Source organism: Schistocerca piceifrons, chromosome 2 (assembly GCF_021461385.2).
Source record: "Schistocerca piceifrons isolate TAMUIC-IGC-003096 chromosome 2, iqSchPice1.1, whole genome shotgun sequence".
Taxonomy (NCBI): domain Eukaryota; kingdom Metazoa; phylum Arthropoda; class Insecta; order Orthoptera; family Acrididae; genus Schistocerca; species Schistocerca piceifrons.
In genome coordinates, this window is record NC_060139.1 from 713,479,822 (window position 1) to 713,505,059 (window position 25,238).

At 37.7% G+C, this 25,238-nt stretch overlaps 1 protein-coding gene across 1 annotated transcript in view; it reads left to right on the plus strand.

Annotated features, from left to right (window-relative positions):
- LOC124776522 (protein MCM10 homolog) overlaps positions 1-25,238 on the plus strand; it is a 99,658-nt gene that overhangs the window by 53,787 nt on the left and 20,633 nt on the right. The window contains 7 exon segments of the mRNA XM_047251551.1: positions 1,458-1,612; positions 9,633-9,785; positions 9,930-10,230; positions 11,409-11,533; positions 13,692-13,974; positions 17,703-17,774; positions 20,572-20,668. Coding sequence (XP_047107507.1) covers positions 1,458-1,612; positions 9,633-9,785; positions 9,930-10,230; positions 11,409-11,533; positions 13,692-13,974; positions 17,703-17,774; positions 20,572-20,668 — 1,186 coding nt within the window.

Sequence of the window (25,238 nt, forward strand, 5' to 3'; positions counted from 1 at the left end):
CGCAGATATCTATAGAAGGATCTTGGATTTATTACACTCTTTAATGTTTTTTGTTGCTGATAGTAAAAATCAGTTTCAGTTAAAATTTGTAAAATTCTGGTACATAACACAAAAATAATTTTCATTTAGTCACTGCCTCCTTTTCTATAGTTCATAGTGGAATTATGTATACTTGTGCAAAGGTCTTCACCAAACTCACATCTAACATAAAGCAAGAAATTAGAAATATCTATCCATTCACAGTAAACAATTCTCTTTGTAAGATTAGGATGTATTAATTTAAATATTAAGCTACCAGTAGTGATAAACAGCCATTATTTAATATAACTGAGGAAGGAGAAGTTTTTTTAAAGTAGTGAATTTTCTGCTAATTCTGTTGAGTTACGCTTGGTATTAGAAAGCGCGAAGAAGGAGCAGTTTACTTTAAAGTAGTGGATTTCGTACTAATTCTATTAGGTTACGGTTAGTATTAGGAAAAATTTTAACGAGCAGTGTAATTATAGTTTCTTGTTAATGTAATGTACAGATGAAATTTGTAAGGTTGCTTCTGTTTTGTGTACCTTGACTTGTTACACATTGCTGAAACTCTTCTTGGAAAGATTTTCAAAACATTATGAATGGATGGGGTCTCTGATTCTTGTACACCAAACATGGATTAAACTTTCCGTGAATATGTAATATGTAATGATTGTTCCACATGACTGAGTTTGGTTGTAGAACATATGGGTTTTGTTTGCATTTGATAATATGATACTACAATACTGAAAGAAATAGTGTATAAAATAAAATTTCAAAATAAGATGTTTGTTGGATAAGTTTTCCATAATATTTCTTAACTATTCAGCAATGAACACGAACATTCATTATTGTGAGAAATAAAATATTGGATAGTGATTTAGTCACTGCATTTTGGAGGGATGTGTGGCATCCTAAATCGTGAGTAGTTTCTGTTCTGGTAAACCTTCTGAATGTCATTCAAGTAATACTCAGGCATAAATCTTTATCTTTCAGATTTTCAAGCAACGGAAACAACGTTGCACATCTGCGATGATAATTACCATGTTTTGACCTGCATTATGAATACAAACCTTCTGGTTGTTATAAATATTTATCTTGTTATTGCACTTAAATACCAAATCTGCATATTATTATTTTGTACTGCTGTTAGGTACTTGCAAAAACGACTGTGTCCCACTCATTCAGGCATCTGAGTGACTTGCCCCTCCTTTTTAACCTTCCCTCGACATATCCCCTCTTCTCATCCATAATAATTCTGAAAGCTTGGACAGTGTGTGTAAAAAATATGTTCCTATCAACAGTACTGATATTATGTTGCATGACTGTAAATAATGACCAGCTATTCTGTCTCATAATTAGATAGGTTTCTCTAGTGAATTTCCCTTTTGGTACATTTAATCTTTTTTTGTAATATTTTTTCTTGTATGCTTAACTTCTAGATCTTTTATGGAGGCAAAAGCTATGTGAAAACACCTGCAAAACCAAGTCAGAAGCAGTTGGCCCATGACAAACTTGTATTGTCACGACTCAGTCCAGCAGCTGGTCCAGGATGTGGCATAGGCAGTAAGGCATCTGGCAGTATGCAGGCTATGGGGTAAGGCACTTTACATTTCTAATTCAGTATGTCGTACTCACAGTTACATAATTTTCTCTGTTTCACTACTGCTATGAAATAACACGCTTAATATGTTCCTAGTAGAATCACTGGTTTCTTATTCAGGGAAGATGAGAGATTGATTTGAGGAGGATTAGTAATAAGTCAGTTTACTTGGAACCAGTGTTGTATGAGGGTGAGGAGAACTGATGATGAAGGAAACATGCCAAAGAAAATGGTAGAAAATATTTCAAAAATGGTAAAAAATATTTCATTGGTGAGCACTGTTAAGCTTCTGCTCAGAGATGATGGAAGGGAGATATAGGCAATTAGGTGACTGAGAAGTAAGGATAGAGTAGACAAAGTTGACAAAACATATAATTGAAAGAATAATACAAATTGATAAATGGAGAGAGAAAAATGTAATAGATCTCAAGAGGAAAAAAGAGAACATGTGGAGCATCTGAAGTGGAAGGATACATAAATGTTCAGCTGTCTATAGGTATGAGGTGTATGTATGTGTTCTGCTAATCACAGTCAAACTGATGAACCTGAAATTGTACATGAAAATAGCTAGTATACGTGGTTCAAATCTACACTTTTTGCCATTTTGAAAGTTTCCCCTTTTCAAAGTTACAGCTATTTATAAGATGTCTGTGAATACCACAGGGGACAATTATAATGCAGGAACACCAATTCGACAGGCAGTGTTGTGCCCAGTGGTTTTCAGTTAATTTTGTAATTAGAAATTCACAAAGTTCTCCTCCAAGCTACCTTTTGGACGTTGACCAGTAAGCCATTGAAGTTTGCATCCAAACTTAAATACAAATCACACTAAAAAACAAACTACAAAATATTCAGTTTGACAGCTACCACCCTTTCCATGTCGGACACTGCCTTCCTTAAAGCCTTGATATCTACGGTGAAATAACTGACTAACCTTATCCAACATTAATTATGATGGGCATCCTCTATCACTATGCACCCACTCCTACCAGTACTTTCAAGTATAGCTCATACTTTCAGAAAGAGTCAGAAGAACTGCCTTCATTATCTGGCATAACCCAGACCTTGAATGGTTCTCAATAGACTCATCAAGTCATGCCCCACAGTGAGATTACCCGCAGTCTTGAATTCTACCTTATTTTATTTTAATTTATTCTCATGGTATCCCACAGAAGCCTGTCCATTTTTGTTTTCTGTTTTATGTTTTTTCACTGTTTTGTTCCCTCTGTTGTATTTCTTCCTCTCTCTTTTTTGCTATATGCATTTTTGCTATTATCTTTTCCACCTACCTTGTCATATTCATCTAATCCATCCCTTAGTTTTTATTTTATTGTTCCCTTCTGTAATCTCTGAACTGAATGTGGCACAGTTCTTACTAATGTACTGTTTGCAATCTGCCACACCGGGTCACATTTTCCTTCATTCGTGCTACAGGTCCTCATACAAGATGGTTGTATTCTGAATGACTTACCCAACCTCACATCTCATTCAGCCCTCCCGTGCACGTCCCTGCTCCCTTTCTTGTCCAATCTTCGCAAACAAATTCTTCTGTCCTCCCCAAAGAAGGAATCTGACAGAGAGAGGGCATTTGCTGCGATACTAAAATTCTTATAACATAAAATGAAATAATTTCACTGTCGTCCTGAGAACAGTTTTGAAATCAACATAAAAATGTTAATTATCAAAAATCATTTATTTTGAATCACGTGATGTCATGCATGCTGGTGTTCTCCTTAAGTCTGTCTCTTGAATATGAAGGTAGTTTTCTTGCCTTAAGCGTATGTCTTACAGGCTTAGGCTGCGGGGTAACCAAGAACCTTGTGAACTCATGTTGTGAGGTACCTGCACTTGTAATAAATCTCTTTGTGCATGTGCACTTCATAATGTTTGTGTTGTATGTAGAAGTGGGTGGCACACAATTTGTGTTTGTGTGAGCGAGCATGTGATAGGGTAGTCAGATGTTGTTACAGAAAAACCTTTAACAAATCACCAATTACTTCAATATTTACTTCATTAACTGGGACTTTTCCCTAAATGGTTCACCTCATTTATATGAATCAGGTAACCAGAAAGTTATTTCAAAATTTTTGTTGATATAGTATTCAATAATTACAACTTGCGTGTGCTGGAAACTAAAGTGTAGATCAACGTGAACTCAGCAAGTTTTCACATTTAAATTGCCTGTAAAATCAGCAGTTTCTGTTGTGATTTAAAGAAAGCATCCGAAATGAAGTAGACATTGTTGTTATTGAACTATTATTCTATTTGACAAATGACACAGGACGGATATGAGGTAACTTAAAGAAAACTCTTTGTACAATGCATTTTGTCCCCCTATGGAAAAAAAAGTAAGTTTAGGTTGCTTCTTCCTTCCAATATAATGTGCTAACCAGTGTTATGTTTCCCACTAAAATTACACAGAGACCATTGAAACATCAGTCAATTCCAGTTGAACTCACAACAATGGAGTACAAAAATATTAACCAAAAATTTACGATCTACCTTTTGACTAGAATGTGGTGGCTGTTGTCGTCATCTCCAGTCCAACAACAGGTTTGACACAGCTCTCCATGGTAGTTTATGCCCTATTAGCCTCTTCAGCTTTCTTTGACATACATTTTACCAGGCATGTCAATACTTGCCCAACCAGTGTGCAGTGTGCTAGTCGTAGACATGAATTTTCAAATCAGATGTATGACTCTGTCCTCATTTCTTCATTACAAAAAGGTGAACATAAAATCTTCCACAGCAGTGATGTTCGAAATGGATGAGGATTTGTGTATAATTGTTATCTCTTTATTAGATCGTGGTCTGCCAGCCGTAGAAGTGTGTGTGTCTCCGCATATCAGAAACGAGCCCAACACATAAAAAAAAATTTGGTCTTTGCAACAATGTAACATCTTCAAATAATGGATTCAATTCAGTCTTGCAGATCCTTTTCCTTCAAATAAAGAAAACCCAGAATCTTTGTACTGCTGGTCATGTTATTCCAGGTTTGTCCCAAAAGTTGCAATTTTCTTGAAACAAAATGCCACCGCTATTATATCAATCTTTAAATGTACTCTCTGGTATCAGTAACTCTTTACTACACTGTCCTCACAACTCTGGATAATCATAGCTGGATAATTCATCTTCCAAATTTTAAATAAACATCTTTGATTAACATATCTCTTGATGTGATTCAGTTTATCTGCAATCATAACTTCCCTTAATAATGAATCGTAGCCAGAGATATTAATCCGTAGAATTCCAGTATCTACATGTAATATTCTTTTCTAAATTGGTTAAAAAAAAATTAACTTCACATAATGTATCGCACAGTTACTGAAAAGTCTTTAGAGATTACAGAACTACCAGTGAAGTCCATTGCACATTATTCTCAGTTAACACTTGCAGGAAGTACTGCTCAGTAATGTAATTTCTAATAGAAGCACATGAAATGTCTCTTGAAAGTGCAATGTCATGATTTATTTCAATCTTCTCTGTCGTTCTGCCTTAGAATTCAGAGTTTAGGTACAGCTTATGATTTTACATTACAAGCAAAATCTTATTAACTTCTCCTTTGAGTAAACTGTTTATATAACAAAAAAAAAATCAATTTTTTATGTTAATTAAATATTCTTCTCCTTTCCTGTGCCTCTAATTCTCTTCCTATGTTGAATTAACTTTCAATCAATTCGAAGAAAAAATCTCTCCTAAAAACCCAGACTCACATCATTGAACTTTGTAGTTTAGATTTCAGTAACTTCCAAGTATTCTTCAGAAATCATCGTAAATGCTTTTTCTTTACTAACAGTAAAAATCAACACAATTTGAGTGATACACTCACAGTTTATTGTTCATGGTACGATCATCTCTACTGAAGTGGTTATAACATTGTTTCACCATTTATTTTGACATTTTAACAATGTGATAAGAGTATTGGAAAAATCTTCCAAGGGATCCTCCTATTGGCTAGCTGTCCTGGACTGCAATATTGGCCAGCTCCAGACAGGGCCGTGACGGCAGCATGTCTTTTCCACTCTCATGGGTATAACATGAAACAAAACACAACAAATACACCTTTCTTGAGTACAACAAAATGGAAAGCAAAGACAATTACGACTAACATTAACAACATACCTGATATCACCCAGTGGAAATAACCACATAGTGTTTCAAAGCTCCTTTTGAACACTACAGTCTGCATAACTATACCCCCGCTGGCGAAACATTGCACTTGACAGTTCGCTTTTTGTCTAGTTAGGTTGGCTATACTGTAATAGCGATGTTGCAACAGCAGACGATACAGTTTTCCGTCCCATCTCGTAAATGAAAGCGATTGAGCAATTACAGTGTATATAAGAACTCGTTTTTAGTTGTACTACAATGACAGGAAGTAAACAACCGTATAATAATGCATGTAAAAACATAACAATGCGCACCCTTTCGATAACGGAGCAAAGAAATACAAAAAACAAGCATCTGACGACTGGTACTTTAAAATCAATAATGTACGTAGTTTACAAAATAAATAATAACCGAGATTGCGATAAATAACCAATATTAGTAATTTTTCACTCACCAATTTACAGCGATAATGGCGCAATTCCATCCAGCTCACCATCGTCACTGTTGTCCGATTCATCGCTAAAACCGTCTTCATCGTCGTCATCAGCAAGACAAATCATTAATTGTTCATGGCCACTGATAATGCCTTCTATTGTCTGTGCTGCTTGTATAAGCTTCTCGACATGCTCTACTTTTTTTCTCCATGAGGCTGCATCCACAGTCACAAGAGCTTCACGCAACAGCTTTTCCACTTCTGTTATTGTAAAGGACTTGTTGTTGTTCCTTACATACATTTTTACATCACTCCTTATCAACTCAATAGGGTTGAAATGGCAGTGATATGGTGGCAGCCTTATTACAGTATGACCCTGCTCCTTGGCAATTACGTCTACTACATATGTAGGTGTCATAGGCTTATTTTCTTTAACAAGAGAATATAAAGAACCTTTGTCATACTCATATACGCTGCAATATTTCGAGCCTGTAACCACTTCACCATAACTTCTTTCCAATCATTTGTGGTTGGGGCTTTGTTCTGTATCACCGAATGATATGGAGCATTGTCCATTACAATTGTTGTAGGGACAGGAAATTGTTTTAAAAGGTTCCTGAACCACTCAACAAATCGTGTATGGTCCATATCTTCATGGTAATCAACAGTCTTTTTTGATCTAAAAACTAAAAGTGCGTCAGGGACAAAACCACTGGAGGAGCCTGCATGGACCACAATTAATCTAGCTCCTCTTCCCGTCAGCTGATGGCCGCTGCTGCTGGGTGTGTTATCCGTCCAACATTTACTGACACCTTCCCCGGCATTAACCCACGTTTCGTCTAGCCAAATTATGGAATGAATGTCTCTGCCCACAATTTTGTGCAAGAAAATGCTACGAGCGGTAACAATATGTGCCCTCTCTAACAGTACTTTGCGTCCGTCTAGCGTTTTGTAATGGAAACCCATATTTTTTAGCACAATTTTTAGCGATGTTTTACCACCCCTGAAGAGTTCACTTTCTTTTAAAGATATTAATAACTTAGCTACAGTTGGATACTCTTTTCTGCTGTAGTAAGCATTAACATGCCTACGAACTGCATCAGTCTGGAAAGAATCCAAATCTGTGATAGGACTAGGCCGCTTTTTCGTCTTTCTCGGGGTTGATAAAAATGTATTATTTGATCCAGACAGCTCGGAATCATTACGGCTCACTTCAGTATCTTCCAAGTTTTGTAGTAATACTCCCTTACTTACTACGGTTCTTGCACTAATACCAAGAGTTTTCGACATACGTTCCACCACTTTGTCGGCAGGAATTAATGGCTATCCATGAATGCTTACGTAGTTTTTCTCCTGCTCGTAAAACTCAAGAGTTCTGCATAGTAACTCCAGTGCCTGGCTGTTTAGCGGCACCCCTTGACGCAAAGGATTGTCACTAGGTGAACGAAGTCTTTTCGGTGGCATTTTCCAAGTATGTAAACTCACAACGTAACAAAAGTCACAATGATATAGCACACAGTACAACGAAAACACGCGGTAAACAACATACAATTCACGTTGTATACACATTCACTAAACAAAGCCGGCAACGCGGGAACTTTGATGTCACAGCACGTGAGTAACAGCAAGCTTACTGCGCTGTGATTGGCTGGCGCCCCACGCTGAACGCCTAGTGCCTATCGTTCTTCACTTGTTACTCTGTTACGCTGCCAGCTTCATACGCAAACATCAAGTGCAATGTTTCAGCGGCCCGGGTATACCACAATTTACATCCATTTGAACCTTCCTATTTTACTCAAGCCTTGATCTCCTACACCTTTTACCCTCCACACTTCCTTCCATTACCAAACTGACAGTGCCTTCATGCCTCATAATGAGTCGTATCAACCAGCCCCTTCTTTTTGCCAAGTTGTACCATAAATGGTTTTTCCCCCCCAACTCAGTTCAGTACCTTCTCATTTGTTATTCAGTTTACTTCAACATTCTTCTATTAAACCACATTTGAAAAGCTTCTGGTCTCTTCTGAACTGCTTGTTGTCTATATTTCACTTCCATGCAAGGCTACACTCCAGACAAATACCCTCAGAAAAGACTTCCTAATACTGAAATTGATATTAACTATTCCGTGATCATCAATCACTTTGCTACCCAAATAGAAAAACTCATCTACTACTTTTAGTGTCACACTTACTACTCTGATCCCCTCAGCATCACCTGATTTAATTCTACTACATTACATTACGCATGTTTTACATTTGTTGATGTTCATCTTATAATCTCTTTTTGAGACACTGTCCATTCCATCTAACTGTTCTTCCAAGCGCAGTGCCATTTCTGAGAGAATTACAGTATCATCAACAAACCTCATAGTTCTTATTTCTGTTTGTTGAACAGTAATTCCTTCCAAATTTTCTCCTTTGTTTCCTTCATAGCTTGGTCAGTGCACAAATTGAATAACATTGGGGACAGGCTACATTCCTAATTCACTCCCTTCTCGATGACTGCTTTCTTTTTATACCCTTCGGCTGTCATAACTTGTATTTGATTTCTGTACAAGTTGTATATAACCTTTGGCTCTATGTATGTCACCACTGCTACCTTCAGTACCTCTCTGTGTACAAATTCATTAAACATAGGTTCTCCTTGTTTCTAACTATCTTCTAAGATGGTTGTAGGATGTGTATTGCACTCTGTGTTCCTATATTCCTCCACAACACAAACTGTGCTTCTGTTGTGGTATTTCACTGCCCAGCCAACCTATACAGTATCCTTGTCTGTCCCTACCCCACCCCTGCTCAAGACCTGCCCCCCCCCCCCCCCCCCCCCCCAGTCAAACCCTGTCAGTGGCATCTCCTAGCCCATCAAAGAAAGGTTCATATGGGAAGTGGCCATGTGATCTACAAACATAATTGCAACCACTGAGCTACATTCTGTGTGCTTGACTACTTAACAAGCTGCCAGTCCACTTGCATGACCACCACCTAACTGTGGGTATAGAACGGCTGGACCATCCAGTTGCAAAATACGTCACCTAGCCCAGTGTGCTTCACTTTAATGACTGCTTCACAGCCTGTGCCATCTGGATTCTTTCCACCAATATTGTGAATTGAGCAGGTGGTAACTCCCCCTGCAGCATATCTTGCTTGATCACTGTGCAATGACCTTGGTGTCTGAGCACACAAGTGAGAGAGAGAGGGGTGGGGGGGAGAGGGAGAGGTAGGAGGGGGGGAGAAAGAGTTGTTGTTGTTGTTGTTGTGAATATGTGAGAGTTTTACTTCAGAAGAAACAGTTTGTCCAAGAACTGAAAATAATTCTAGTATTCCCTTTTGTTGAGCCTGTCTGCGACCTAACGCCAGATCTGTGTGGTGAGCAGCAATCTGTTTACATATTGTGTTTTTCTATCATGTATTTCCCATTGTTTAAAGAAACAGAGTTATTTTTGTGGCTCTTACCTTATTTTCATTTTACCAGGTTTTCAGGAACCATTCGTAACCCGGTCACTGCAAATCACTTACGAAATACGCAAGCGAAGAAAGACAATGACATTTTAGAGCGTTTGTCTGCATCAAGTGGTTCCAGTATGAACAAAGCTTCAAGTGAGCTACCTAATTGGATAAAAAATAAGTATGTTGACTATTTTTCATTATATATAATAAATACTTGTTGATATAACTTTTAATGTTTTTGTAAATGTTTTCTGTGTTTGGTGTTCATTAATCTCACTTTTTAAAACCATAGTATTTCTTAACTTATTCTTTCTTCTGCAAGGACTGTCAAGGATGATAAAAAAACTGAAAACACCAGCAGAATTGAAGAAAACACTCCATCTTTTGTGATGAAAGAAAGGATTAGGAGCAATTCACAAAAAAACTCGGAGAAAATCAGCGATAAAGGATCATCATCTTTAGTTTTGAAGGAACAAAACTGTATGATTATAAGTGATGCTGAGTCACTGGACCACAAACAAAAACGGAAAAGTGCCGCTGATCCATTTTACTTAGAAATTACAGAGAATGTTTCTCCTAAACAGAAAAACTGCAAGCTTGCGAAAAAAGAAGATCGGAAAGCAGTAAGAAAAAATACATCTACTGTAAGTTTTTGTGCATCAGCCCTAAGTGCTTACAGTCAGTCATCTCATGATGGCTACTAAAGTGTACGTGTGCAGGAACTACAAATATATTTTAGCATTAAGATATGTTAAAGAGGTTTCTGCGCACAAGACATGATACCGTTAGTGTTGAAATTGTGATACAGTTTCTAGCACAAAAGCAATTCCAGTGTCAAATCCCTCACAGTTTAATGTATATTTGATCACATCAGCCAACATTTAACATGAAAGGTAAAAAGTTCTGATGATATCCATGTGACATGTGTTGGTTGAAAAGACTGTGCTGAATCAATTACTGATAGCTGTCTGTGGATGCCTGAATGCTGTAATTGTTTGGCATTGAGGAGATTATGTATAATATATTATAACAATGGAGATACGTATTGTTCTGTTTGTCAGAGAAATTTCTGAACTATAGGTGTAGGCTCGATCGGCACTCTACAATTGGTATGTCTGTAATTTTGACATGAGATTTGAAATCTGATTACAGAATCTTCAACAAAGTTATGGAAATTTAGTTTGGTCTGCTAAAAATGTTATAAAAAAGACAAGTGTATGAATCCAAGTTGTTTTTCACTCTGCCCAACTGTAATGAAACTTTTTGAAATTGAGAAAAATAAATTCACAGGTGTTACTCCTCCCAGTCTGCACACATGTCGAGAAATAACCATTACAATAAAATTAATGAAATTTATGTTCATGTTTTGATATACCATCACCAGTTTTTCAGCCACACTATCTGCAAATGTGATAGGAAAGAAAAATATAGTGGTATAGGGATCCATTAGATTTTTGGCATATAGCAGATATTCAGTTTCTTCAACTGATCTTTCGGCCATCTTCTGAGTGAGCTATGGGACTGAAGCTATAGCACTCTGTTTCATTATTGTAAACTTGAGAGCCACTCTTGTGTTTCAGATAACAAATGTGAATGCTATAGTTTCTGTCTTTCAGCTCACTCGGAAGCTGGCCGTAATATCAGTTGAAGAAATGGAGTCTCTGTGGCTGCACACCTGGTATCTAATGGATCAGTCAATACACCACAAAAATATAAAGCTGCACACAGTGACACAAAGCTGACCATCCCACATTATTGTCTGGCAGACATGTAATTTTGTGTTATTTTATTCCTCTGACAGGTAGTTAGCAATGCCTCAGTTTTGGAGAATCACATCAGTGTTAATAAGAAGTCAGTGTCATCAGTTGTCAACCCGAGCACTTGCAAAACTGTGTCTGAATCCATATCACCAGATATAACCCAAAGGTGAGTCACATAGGAATGAGGTATTCTTTTATGAGTAAATTAATTGTAGCAGTTTAAATGTAATGCAATTGTTGTCTCCCAGTAAACTTACTGTTAAGCATCTGTTGTTAAATTATTATTCAAGCAGAATAAACAATAGTTTACTGTGTGTGAGCATGACTTTTGCAGCTGTCATCATCAGTCAGATTTTTATGGATAGGTGCGTGCATTGTCTTGTTGTTGTATTGATAGTGTTTTGGGCGTTGTAGCATGTAGGCATCGCCAGTGGTATACTCACTATTGGGCCATTGTGTATTTTATATAGGATTTTTTCATCCTATTCACAATGAGCTTGTCAAAAACTTCGTTGAACTCTAATGACAGTATTGTGAAAAATTGCCGCTCACCATATAGAGGAGATGTTGAGTCATGAACAGACACATGACAAAAGGACTGCCATACATGCTGACCATTTTCTAAAGTAGTCAATACACACACATTCACACAAGCAAGACTCACAGACATGACCACTGTCTCAGGTCACTGAAGCCAGGTTGCGAGCAAATGCATCTAATGGGAGAAGCTGTTTAGGAGGTGGGAGTAAAGAGGAGACTGGGGCAGGGAGAGGGAAGGATAGCAGGGTAGGGGGAGGGGGGAGAAGGTAAAGTGCTGCTTGTGAAAGCTTGCGGGGACATGGTAGGGACGGGGGGTCAAAATCTCAACATGTATGGAAGTATTTGTTGGGTCTGTTTCCATCTTAACATCTCCTCTATATGGTGAGCAGCAGTCTTTTGTTTTCATGATACTGTCGTTATTTCATCTTGGATTTTTCATTTAACTCCATTTTGACTTATTGGCAAGGTAGGAACAGAGCGACTGATGTCCTTCAATAATAGCAGTTTTGTTTTAATTCCTGTTGGCAGTTACTGACAAATGAGAGGTAAGCTAGTACAGTAACATAGTCCTGCTTCTGTGTGTTACCTGGTGGTGGCTGAGATAACAAACGCGTTGTGTGCCTTCAGCCACTATATTTACTGCTAGTGGGCTCTCTCGAAAGTGCTGTTGGTCCATAGACACCTGTCGGCTGTGGTCTTGCGCGTCATTATTTTTCAACCTCCCACTCCAGGTGGAAAGAAAAGTTGCACAGACAATGGATGGTGCAGTTATAGGGATGTATGTTCTCACCAGTTGCAGCAAGCATCTTTAAGGAAACTCACAAAGAATCAGTGCTCGCACCTGCATTATTGTGTCTCAAATGGCGCCATAGTATTCTGGCCAGACAGTGAAGAGGAACAACAAAAGGATCTGAAGCTGCCCCTCGTATTAACAGATTATGAAACATCCATCCAATGAGCCCCATAGTCCACAAGGGGAAGTAAAGTCTATGACATAATTTAAATGGCTAATGTGGGTTGTGCATTAAATTGAGCATGGTTGGAGATAGAGTATCGCCTGCCGAAATTACCTTGGAGAACCACAACTGTTCTCCTCTACACACACACTATGATTCATAATTTTTGCAGCAAAACACCTTATTTGTCTACTGTAGAATAGTATATTGGCCCTTTGTTCAATTTGGCTTCATCTTACTCATTTAGATTATATGTCAGCCTCACATTGATAACAGAAGTCAGACCTAGAGACAATTATGATAATAGCTGCACCATAAATGAATCATCTTAAAGATATTGGACTGATGATCATGATTGTTATTCTCTTAAAAAGCTCTATTTTACACTTGCATTGCCTGTTACATCCCACACAAGCTTACTGCAGCTACTACTTCAAAATAAAAAAGTCTATCACCGTCTAAGCCAGCTTCTTTGCCTCTGCAGAAGGAACAATCCATAAGAAAGTGGATAAATAAAGGCAACAGAAAATCATGATTGAGCAGGGTGGTGCACTTCTAACGTCTGTCCGGCTGTCCAAATTTAGGTTTTTCCATTATATCCTTAAATTGCTCCAGTCAAATGCTGGGATGGTTCCTTTGAAACAGGAACAGCCAATTTCCTTCTTGTCCTGCCCGAAGTTATAAAATGTAAATATTATGTAGAGTATTATAAATAATCTGAAACTGTTTATCAGATGTTACAGTATTTCCCTGATATTTCAATTGTATTTTATTTTTATAATGGTGTAGACAGCAGCTTACAGATTTTTTATTTATTTATTTTTCAAGACTGTCAACAACTTCTTCTGACAACAAGAGAGATTTGACACAAGAGAATACTCCATCATTTGTCATGAGGCAAAAGACAAGACGTGAAGGTGAAGAGAAACCTTCACACAAACCTGAGTCTTCTGCAGTACATAAAGATGATGTAAATGTCGCAGGAAAACAAAGCATGGGGCAGAAGACTACAGCTGCCAGTAAGAAAACTGCTTATTATTTAGAAGTGGAGGAAGAACAAAATTCCAGAGTCTCTCTGGATCGTCTTTCAAATTCAGCTGACATGCAAAAGGTTTGTTGGTGACAAAGAATAGTTAAGTGCCTAGCAAAAATATTGACAACAATATATGTTCAACAGCAATAGCACAGATACTGGTAAACTATGGACAGTTGGTGTTTCGGTGAAACACTGCAGCAACACCACATTGAGTCTCCCTCCCTCCCTCCCTCCCTCCCTCCCTCCCCCCCCCCCCCTGACAATGGTCTTGAAACTGACAACAACAAATACTTGTTCCAAAATACAATCTATTCAGTATTTACTCTTTTAAACTAAATTATTTAAGTGGAATTTCAGCTTATTGCATAAAAATACTCATCAGGAACCAAAGTAGAAACTATTTGTCACATGAACACAAATATTTCCAGGGCAGATGTGGACTTTGACCATAATATGATGGTTATGAACTGCAAATTAAAATTGATGAAATGGCAAAAATGTAGGGAATTAAGGAGATGAACCTGGATAGGTTGAATGAACCAGAGGTTGTTGCATGTTTCAAAGGGAGCATTAGGCAACAATGGATTGAAACAGGGGGACAGAATAGAATAGATGTTGAATGGGTAGTTTTGAGCGATAAAATATTGAAAGCAGCAGACCATTCCTTGAATAGTAAGTGAAATACTGAATGTAACTGACAAATAGAGAAAATATAAAAGTTAAGCAAATGAAGCAGATAAAAGGAAATGAAGATGTCTAAAAAATGAAATGGATGAAAAGAACAAAATGGTAGAACAGAAACGGCTAGATCAGAAATGCAAAATTGTGTAGGTAGGCATGACTATGGGAAAGATAGACGTTACCTGTAGGCAAATTAGAGGGACCTTTGGAGAACAGAGAAACAGCTGTATGAATATCAAGAGCTCAAATGGCATGCCAATACTAAACAAAGAAAGGAAAGCCAAAAGAGGGAAGGAATATATAGAAGGGCTATACAAAGGAAAGAAACTTGAAGAGAGTACAGGGTTAGCTGAATGATTCATTGGATTTCAAAGCACTATTTATTGACAAGTATGACATACAAAGAAGGGTGATACATGGAAAGATAGATGCACTCACCAAATTTTAAAAGCCCACCTTGTGGCATGCGAGCACACTAGGTGGCAGTCCTGTGTTGGCATTCTAAAAGATGATGACAGTGGAGGAGAAGAGTTTTTGTGTGATAGACTATGCAAAATGTTCATCTGTTACGAGTGTTGAGCATGCATTTATATGCAAATACAGAAAAGCTGCACTGGGATTCCAGAGCATTTTGCATTGGTTTCGCCAGTTTTGTACGGGTTGTCTTTGTAAAGGGAAAAATCGTGAGACTATGGGTTGTCTCAGAGAAAATCAAGAGGGGCATAAGACAGAGCTTTGTGCAAAGCCTGCAAAAATGAAATGTTCTTGTGAGCTGTGTACTGAGCAATCTGCAGAAAACAGTGTGTAATGTTTTGCGGCGTTTTGCATTTCAAACGCTACCATGTGCAACTGTTACAACAGCTGATTCCAGAAGATTATGCCCACCAACTGGAGTTTTGTACTCATGTGCAGCAAGATGGAAGAAGATGAATATTATTATTATTATTATGACTACTTTGTGGAGGCATTGATTTTCAGTCAAGTGGCAATTTGCCATTTGTTGGGAAACATGTATCATCACAATATGATTGTGTAAGGTACTGAATTGCTGCAGGCCCATGTGGAGTTGGAAACGGATTCACCAAAAGTGAATGTTTTCTGTGCTATATCCAAGACAAAGGTGTATGGCCTCTTTTCCTTCATCAGGCAGACAGTGACAGGTTCTGACTGCTGACTCTTTGACTTCCAGCTTTCAACAGGACATATCTCCACCTCATTGGAGCACAATTGTCTGTGCCTTTTTAAACAGAGAACTGCCACATCACTGGATAGGGGATGATGGAGTGTGTGGCATTCTGCTCCTGTTGCTGTGCCCCCCGCCCCCCAAATCTCCATCTCATGCCATGTGATTTCTTCCTGTAGGGTTATGTTAAGTGCAAATTTTATGTTCCCCTAGAGCCAACAATGCTGCATGTACCCTAAGTGCCAACAATGCTGCAAGAACTGCAGGAACGCTTCACTGCTGTAGTGACGGACATTGAAGGAAATATGCTAGTAAACATATGGATGGAAATGGATTACTGTTTGTTGAGTGGCCAAGGGTGAACATATTGAACATTTGCAGAATGTTCCAGAAACTTTGGTGAGGGTATTTACTTTTTTATGTATCACCTGTCTTTGTACATTGTATACTTGTAAATAAAGACTGCTTTGAACCCTGACGAATAATTTAGGCCAACCCTATATCATGGAAATGAAAAAAGAAGCAGATAGAAAGGGAACTATTGTACTTAGTGCAGAAAGACCTAAGTCAAAATGAAGCATACGGAGCAGATGATAGTCCTTCAAAATTACTGAGATTTCTGTGTGTATTAAACATGACTAAACTATTCCACCTGGTATTAATGATATCTGGGACACATAAAATACCCTCAAACATTGAAAAGAATGTAGTTAGTAATTCCAAAGATGGCGGGTACTGACAGATGAGAATATTGCTGCACCATTAGCTTAATAATACATTGTTACCACTTACTTACTAACAAAAATTATCTGTAGAAGAATAGAAAGCCTGATAGAAGCTGATCATGTGCAATATGACTGTGGGTTCTGAAGAAATGTAAGAACGTGCAAGGCAATACTGAAAATACTACTTTTCTTGGAAGATAGATTGAAATATTGTCATCCTACAGTTATAGCAATTGGAGTTTTGAAGAAAGTTTTTGACAATGTTGACTGAAATAAACGTTTTCAAATTCTTAAGGTAGTGGTGTTAAAATACAGGGAGGGAAAGGGCTTCTGAAACTTGTACAGAAACCAGATTTCAGTTACAAGAGTTGAACGAGATGAATAGGAGGCAGTAGTTTGGAAGGAAGTGAGACAGGGTTGTATCCTATCATGTTAGTTAGTGACTTCATGTTGCATGGATCGTTTGCACAATAATTTGTAATGATATGGACCAAAGAGAAATTTGTAAAAGAAATTAAAGTTCAGGAAAAAAAAAAATCTATAAGGTTTGTCGATGACATAGTAATTCTATTCTGTCGGAGATAGCAAAGGAGTTGGAAGTTTGTTGAACGGAATGGATAGTATCTTGAAAAGAAATTATCAAACAAAGTAGAACATGGGTAACGGATTGTAATCAAATGTAATATGGCGATGCTCTGAAAATGATATTTAGAAATGCAATTCTAAAAGTAATAGAAAAACCTTGCTATGTGGACAGCAAAATTAAATATAACGGCTGAAGTTAAAGAGGACATGAAATGCAGACTGGCAACAGCAAGAAAAACATTTCAGAGAAACATAAGTATTTTAGAATCTAATGGAAATGTGGGAGATTAAGAAGTCTTTTCTGAAAGTATTTGTGTGGAAGTGAAATGTGGGCAATAAGTAGTACAGACAAGAAGGTAACAGAAACTTTTGAAATGTGATGCTACAGAAGAATCCTGAAGATGAAGGGTAGAATGAATTTCTAATGAAGAGGTTCTGAACCAAATCATATAGAACAGAAATTAATGGCTTAACTTGACTATTTTGATCTTAATTATTACAATTCTTTTAACACTTTGTAGAAAAGTGACAATAGATATCTTTGTGGATTAAGAATAAGTATTGTAACCTCCTCTGTGCAGTTATGTAAATAAATGCTTCTTTAACTACATCTTATTCTTACATTTCAGGCATGTATAGGTGTCAACTCAGCAGGCTCTTTGTCAAAACCAGTTCTTCACCCAAGAAAGCAACAGGCGCGAGTAAGTGATCATTTCTGTATCAAAATTATAAAATTTTTCTGTTTTGTATTCAAGTGTTATATATTTAAAATTTCATAAATTCTAATCTTTTTAGTCCAATATGTTGTTGAAAAGGGTCACCGTAAAATTTTCCATAACCATATATTGTTTATCTTGTACTGGATTAATCTGTAGACTGTAAGCAACTGAACAAGTAAAAAAATAGTAATCGAACAAAAAACTGAAATAAGTTATTCTTATATGACTTGATAAAGGTAACCTTCAAGTTTGTTGAATTCTTTTATACTTTTTAATCAATGAGACATGGACTCAATCCTTCCACAAATAGCTGGAAAAATTTGCGATAGTTGGAACACATGTGATGCATTGAGACTTTGGAACTTCCCGTGTTTTTTGTTATGATTCTTGTAATGGCATATTTGAAATAGGAATTAGGTTTGAAAGGCTGTTTGTAGTTTATCTTCTTTTAGAAAGATCCAGAGCTTAAGTGTTCATCATACTAGAAAAAGTATTTGAGTATTGTGTCATCTAAAAATTAAGGTACCAGTACTACCAGTCACCTACATGTCTCTGATTAGACAATTACGAAACGATTTATCCCATATGAGATTATTATTTTCCTTGTGTTGATATATTTTATGATTAGTTTTAGTTAAGTTGATGAAACTGTTTGACAAAGAGGTTCTACTCCTGCCAAAGAGTACTCACTCACATTGTAATATAAGATCTCGTTGGTTTTGGCATCATCAGCACAATGTATGTTGCACATAAGGCACAAAGCTGGTTCCTACCATCATGTTATCTCTAAATGTGAAATTGACTCATTGCATTGTGTGCTACGTAGTGTTACATTGTTTTACCTCTGTGGGATGATGTTGGAAGTATTTCTTCATCTTAGAAGATACTAGTAAAGCGTAAATTATGTACCTTTTTTGTGCAATATCAAAATTTGTAATGTGTCCTGAATTTGGATCTTGAAAATATAATATTTCATCCACCTCATTTTCATCAAAATCACCATTTTGGTTAAAAATTACATATTGGGTACCCCCTTGTGTTTTTCAATATTCATGGACATAAACATTAGGCTTTATCACCATCAATTTGCAACCACAACCAGATTTTTTGCTTCCACATTCATTGGCTTCACCAACTCACAACCGGATTGTCACCTTCCAACCTAACCTAGATCTCAGGTTGCGCTACAGATCAGTACGTTATTATCACACCCAAGATTTCGAAGGGGGGGATTTTAATACATAACTTCAGTCCCAGTTTGATGTGTGTAATAAAGAAACGTAACTTTTTTAAAATTTAATCCAGTCTGATCACTCTAGCAAAAACTTGCTTATCATCCAAATAAAGTGAGCCCACTCTTTTGGAGCTTTGAGTTTATTGATGTGTATTTTGTGCTCTCATTTGTCTCATGTATAGTGCTTGTTCGAATGTAGGTTATTTTACCTCTGAAATATGCTCATGTGTAATTTGTTCTCTCATTTGTTTCATGGGTGGTGATCATTTGAATGGGGGACTGTGTTATGTCTGGAATATTTTTCCTAAGAAAATGTCAGCATCAGTAAGTCATACAATAGAGCTGCACGCCCTCTTGAAATATAACAGCTGTGGCTCCCCTTGCTTTCAGCTTTCACAGTTATAATATAGCAAGGGTATGTTGGCAGATGTTGTAAGACCAAATCAGTCATTCATTCAGACTGTTGTCTTGCAACTACCAAAAAGGCTGCTGCCCCTCTTTCAGAACCATATGTTAGTCAGACCTCTGCATCATAGATACCCTTTGTTGTGCTTACACCTATGGTACTGCTGTCTGTATCATTGTGGGCGACAAGCCTCTCCACTTCAGCAAAGTCCATGATTCTTGGGGAGGGATTGAAAGGGGAGAGGGGGTTGATTAATTTTCTGCCAATATTTTTCATCCGCTGCCTTAATCGGCTTCATTTTAAGTGGAATTCAGTTTACTCTCACCCTCATTTCTCTCCTATTGACTATAAGAAAAAAGAAATTTAAAAAAAAATTACAATACCTGCCTTTCATAACAGAAATTTCAATACACAACTCACAGACTTTGGCACACCCACACTGAAGTTGGACACTGACTGAAGTTTTTGACAATGGCAGTTCTGATGTCAAATGGTAACAAGGCAGCATTAGCAACCAGTGTTTGCATCATTTGCCGTAATGAAAAAAATAAGCCAGTAGATTTTGGAGACATCACGATTATGCAAAACAGGTGTATTTGCTCATTTGAGAAGCAAAAAGTTTTTATCTTAAATGATTTTTATTTTGTGGTCAAATAAAATCTTTGACGTATATTTGAGATGTGTAAGATCCTGAGGTCCCTTTTGCACAATGTTCAGTTAACAATCTTAGTTTGCTGCATGCTTCTGTAGAATAATTTCTTTCTTAACTTTAGCTGTATTGATTGCCCCAGAAGATTATGCCATACATGATATAGAAGTTCAGTTTTAACAGAGGCACATTTTATAGTGGAACTGGAATTCATAGTCTCAGCTGGCTGTGGTTATCTAGTTATTATGTATTGTAATTGAACTATTCTTTTCATACTGTAAATTGTCAAGTCACTTACACTGTACAATTACAAAAGAAATACAATATACTGGTCTTAGTGGCATTTCTAATATTAATGGGCTGTGTAATGTGAAACTGCTACTTGTTAAATACCATAAATACCTGTCTTTATCTTGCCATAGAAAAAAAGTTGTTCACAAACATGAATAACACTTTCCCCTCCTCCTTTTTTTTTTTTTTTTTTTTTAAGGCAAAGGCAGCACAGATAATTAAGAAAGTTGGACCACTACCTAAAGACAACAGCAAATCAGTGGCTGCTGTCAAACGGAAATTGGAAGATCAGTCTGGTAAGAGCATCATCCAGTCTTAGAATTTTATTGTACTATTAATAACGAGAAAATTATAAGATGGAGTTGCTGGTCATCATTTACCTTCAGGAGGTGAAATGTAGGTACTGCTGATAAACACATTTAAACATACATACACTGTTCTGGCTTTCGGTGCTAATAGTTCCTTTTCCAGATAGGGGGAAAAGAGAGGTTGGGAAATGTTTAAAGGGAGGGCAAGTCACTCAGATCCCAGGATGAGGTGGACCAACCTGTTGTGAGGATTAAGTGAGACAAAGATCAGTCATTATTTTCTAGTTGCAGCTGCTATTTTGATTTAAACTGATTTGCTTCTGTCCAGTTTTGATATTGTTCTTATCAAGTAAAATGAAAGAGAGTATACCCACAGTGTAGACGTTAAGCACAATTGAATGTACCAAAAGGTATGTGGATAACACGGGCCAATGAAAAAAATATTATTTTAAGTTTCTTTTTGATAGGTAACAGTTTAATCTCATAATTTTTTGTACACTGAACCTATATATATATATATATATATATATATATATATATATTATAAATACAAAGATGAGGTGACTTACCGAACAAAAACGCTGGCAGGTCGATAGACCACAAACAAACACAAACATACACACAAAATTCAAGCTTTCGCAACAAATTGTTGCCTCATCAGGAAAGAGGGAAGGAGAGGGGAAGACGAAAGGAAGTGGGTTTTAAGGGAGAGGGTAAGGAGTCATTCCAATCCCGGGAGCGGAAAGACTTACCTTAGGGGGAAAAAAGGACAGGTATACACTCGCACACACGCACATATCCATCCACACATACAGACACAAGCACACAAATTTTTCCCACGTGGAATGTTTCCTTCCATTTTATATATATATATATATATATATATATATATATATATATATATATATATATTCCTACCATATGCAGTTTTTTCACAATAAACTATTAGCAAAACACGCATAATTAGAATGAAAAGTAATTTAATTTCTCAAAATGAATGAAGGTTTTATTGAAGTATAAAAACATCTCCTTATATAGGAATTATATGGTTATATTTTCGTACCCTCTTCCCCATAAACCATCTAATATAGCTTTTTCACAGATGAATTGCTTGTTGGTATGCCTTGATGAAGCGACCAGTGGTATGCTTGTTATTCCAACGGCCCTGAACTGTTTTTCCATTACTTTGATGTCACTCACCTCGTTCTTCAGTAATATCGCCCAAATTTTCTGGGGAAAAAATAAAAGTGACTGTTCAGAAACAGAATTACGAGCCTCATTAAAAAGCATAACTTTTTGAACTTCACCAGTATGTTGGCTACAGTGGAAATACACTACTGCCCATTAAAATTGCTACATCAAGAAGAAATGCAGATGATAAACGGGTATTCATTGGACAAATATATTGTACTAGAACTGACATGTGATTACATTTTCACACAATTTGGGTGCATAGATCCAGAGAAACCAATACCCAGATCAACCACTTCTGGCCGTAATAACGGCCTTGATATGCCTGGGCATTGAGTCAAACAGAGCTTGGATGGCGTGTACAGGTACAGCTGCCCATGCAGCTTCAACACGATACCACAGTTCATCAAGAGTAGTGACTGGCGTATTGTGACAAGCCAGTTGCTCATCCACCATTGACCAGACATTTTCTATTGGTGAGAGATCTGGAGAATGTGCTGGCCAGGGCAGCAGTCAAACATTTTCTGTATCCAGAAAGGACTGTACAGGACCTGCAATATGCGGTCCTACATTATCCTGCTGAAATGTAGGGTCTCGCAGGGATCGAATGAAGGGTAGAGCCACGGGTCGTAACACATCTGAAATGTAACGTCCACTGTTCAAGGTGCTGTCAGTGCGAACAAGAGGTGGCCGAGACGTGTAACCAATGGCACCCCATACCATCACACCGGGTGATACGTCAGTATGGTGACGACGAATACATGCTTCCAATGCGCGTTAACCACGATGTCGCCAAACAAGGATGCGACCATCATGATGCTGTAAACAGAACCTGGATTCGTCCAAAAAAATGACGTTTTGCCATTCGTGCACCCAGGTTTGTCGTTGAGTACACCATCGCAGGTGCTCCTGTCTGTGATGCAACGTCAAGGGTAACCGCAGCCATGGTCTCCGAGCCGATAGTCCATGCTGTTGCAAACGTCATCGAACTGTTCGTGCAGGTGGTTATTGTCTTGCAAATGTCCCCATCTGTTGACTCAGGGATCGAGACATGGCTGCACGATCCGTTACAGCCATGCGGATAAGATGCCTGTCATCTAGACTGCTAGTGACACGAGGCCGTTGGGATCCAGCATGGCGTTCGGTATTACCCTCCTGACCCCACCGATTCCATATTCTGCTAACAGTCATTGGATCTCGACCAACACAAGCTGCAATGTTAAGATACAATAAACCGCAATCACGATAGGCTACAATCCGACCTTTATGAAAGCTGGAAAAGTGATGGTACGCATTTCTCCTCCTTACACGAGGCATGACAACAACATTTCACCAGTCAACGCCGGTCAACAGCTGTTTGTGTATGAGAAATCGGTTAGAAACTTTCCTCATGTCAGCACGTTGTAGGTGTCGCCACCAGCGCCAACCTTGTGTGAATGCTCTGAAAAGCTAATCATTTGCATATCACAGCATCTTCTTCCTGTCGGTTAAATTTCGCGTCTGTAGCACGTCATTTTCGTGGTGTAGCAATTTTAATGGCCAATAGTGTATAATGTGGGTTCTTTCTGTTGCACAAGAACATGATGATAACCACCTCAAATGATGAATGTCCATCCTACTCACATATTTTATTCAAAATTAGCATCAAATCCAATTAATTGAATATCAGGTCCAAAAAAGCTACCCTCTTTAAATTTTGCTTCTGATAGACATGTAAACACCTTGCAGAAATATTGGATATATTCTCCATTTTGGGGACAGACTTTCACAGACAATTTTGTCAGACCCAGTTTAATGTGCAGAGGAGGTAACAGAATTTTTTTCAGATCCAGGAAATTTCTAACACAAATAGAACAGCTGAAGAGCTTGTCATAGTATGTACTTGGGATGAACAGACATTAATGATGGGCGTTCTGAAATTAATTTGAATTAAATTCTCAAACTGCGAATATCTTGGCAACACACGTTAGGTATAGATATGCTACCCATTAGTGACACTTGAAAATTTACGTTGGACCAGGACTCAGTCTAGGATTTCTGCTGAGTGGATTGTAAGCAGTGGTGTAATCTGACTAAATTAAACTTACCATTAATTTACAACAGGTGCTTATAACGATGTCCCTCAGAGGCAAGAGCAGTCTGACATCTTCTGAACACATTACCAAACACTTGGTTGCTGAAATTTGGAAATAACTAGCTGAACCCTGTCTTCTAACTCTTTGAGTGTACGGGGAAAGTTTGCATATACCGTAGATTTCCACATTCCCTAAAGGTAAAAGTCACATGAATTTAGATCTGGAGAATGAGGAAGCCAATCAACTATGCTCTCATCAGAAAAATTCATGTTATTGTCATAGAAGCATTGCAGTGTGTGGTCTTTCAAGTGTCCTGCATGAAATAACTATAGGCCTTTTTGTTAGGTTTTAGTTCTTAAAAAAAAAATCTAACATACCTGACAAACACAGTCATGCCACATCAGGAAAAAAAAAGCATTTCAGAATGAATCTCTCCATCATACACAGACTGTAACAGCTGTTGCAAAAATTGTGTCGAGCAACAGTGTCCAAGTTTGTCAGTCACTGCACTACCGTTACTTTGCGTGGTTTCTGCCTGAGTCTGTGCATGGCTCTGTGACCAGGTGCTGCTGACAAGCCAGTCTGAAGTGCCAAACAGCTCAGTGATTTTTTTTCAGACTTCGTTCCAAGGCCTCTCCTACCTTGTCTAATTTATTTTCTGTTAAAACACTGTGTCCTTTACACCGTTGTGTGTCTAACAAGGGCCCAGTATCTTGAAATTTCTTCACTAATCTACATCTTGTTGAATCACAGAGAACTTACAGACCAGAAAATTTTCGTCTGAATGCAAGTTGACATTCCACATAGAATTCTGTTTTTGCATAGTTCAACACAAGAAACACTCGTTTCCATTTTCTTTACTTTTTTGTGTCTGGAAAATTTATTTTATCGTTTTCAGCCCAACATCAGTGATTCTTTCTAGGATACATCTCGTGGGGCAGTTGAGACATTATAAAAGATGTTCCATGTCCTGGACCTCACCAGAGTCACCTTTGACGTCTGCTTTGCCTTTAAGGCCTGATTTAATTAGATTTGTTTTGACTGGCACTACATCAATTATTAGCTTGGCCTAATGATTCTTGTGCGATATTTAAATCAGGTCCTCATGAAGTTCTGTGTAGCAGGTGGTGCTCATTGAAATTCTGTTTAAATTTTTGTGTGTGCTCATATGAATTCTGTGAGATGCAGAGAATCTAGCCACGTTATATAGGTGGCCAACTGGTGTGGCTTTAATACATCGTCTTGTTAACTTGTGTGTGTCATTTAGGCTAGTATTGATTTTTCTGGCATGT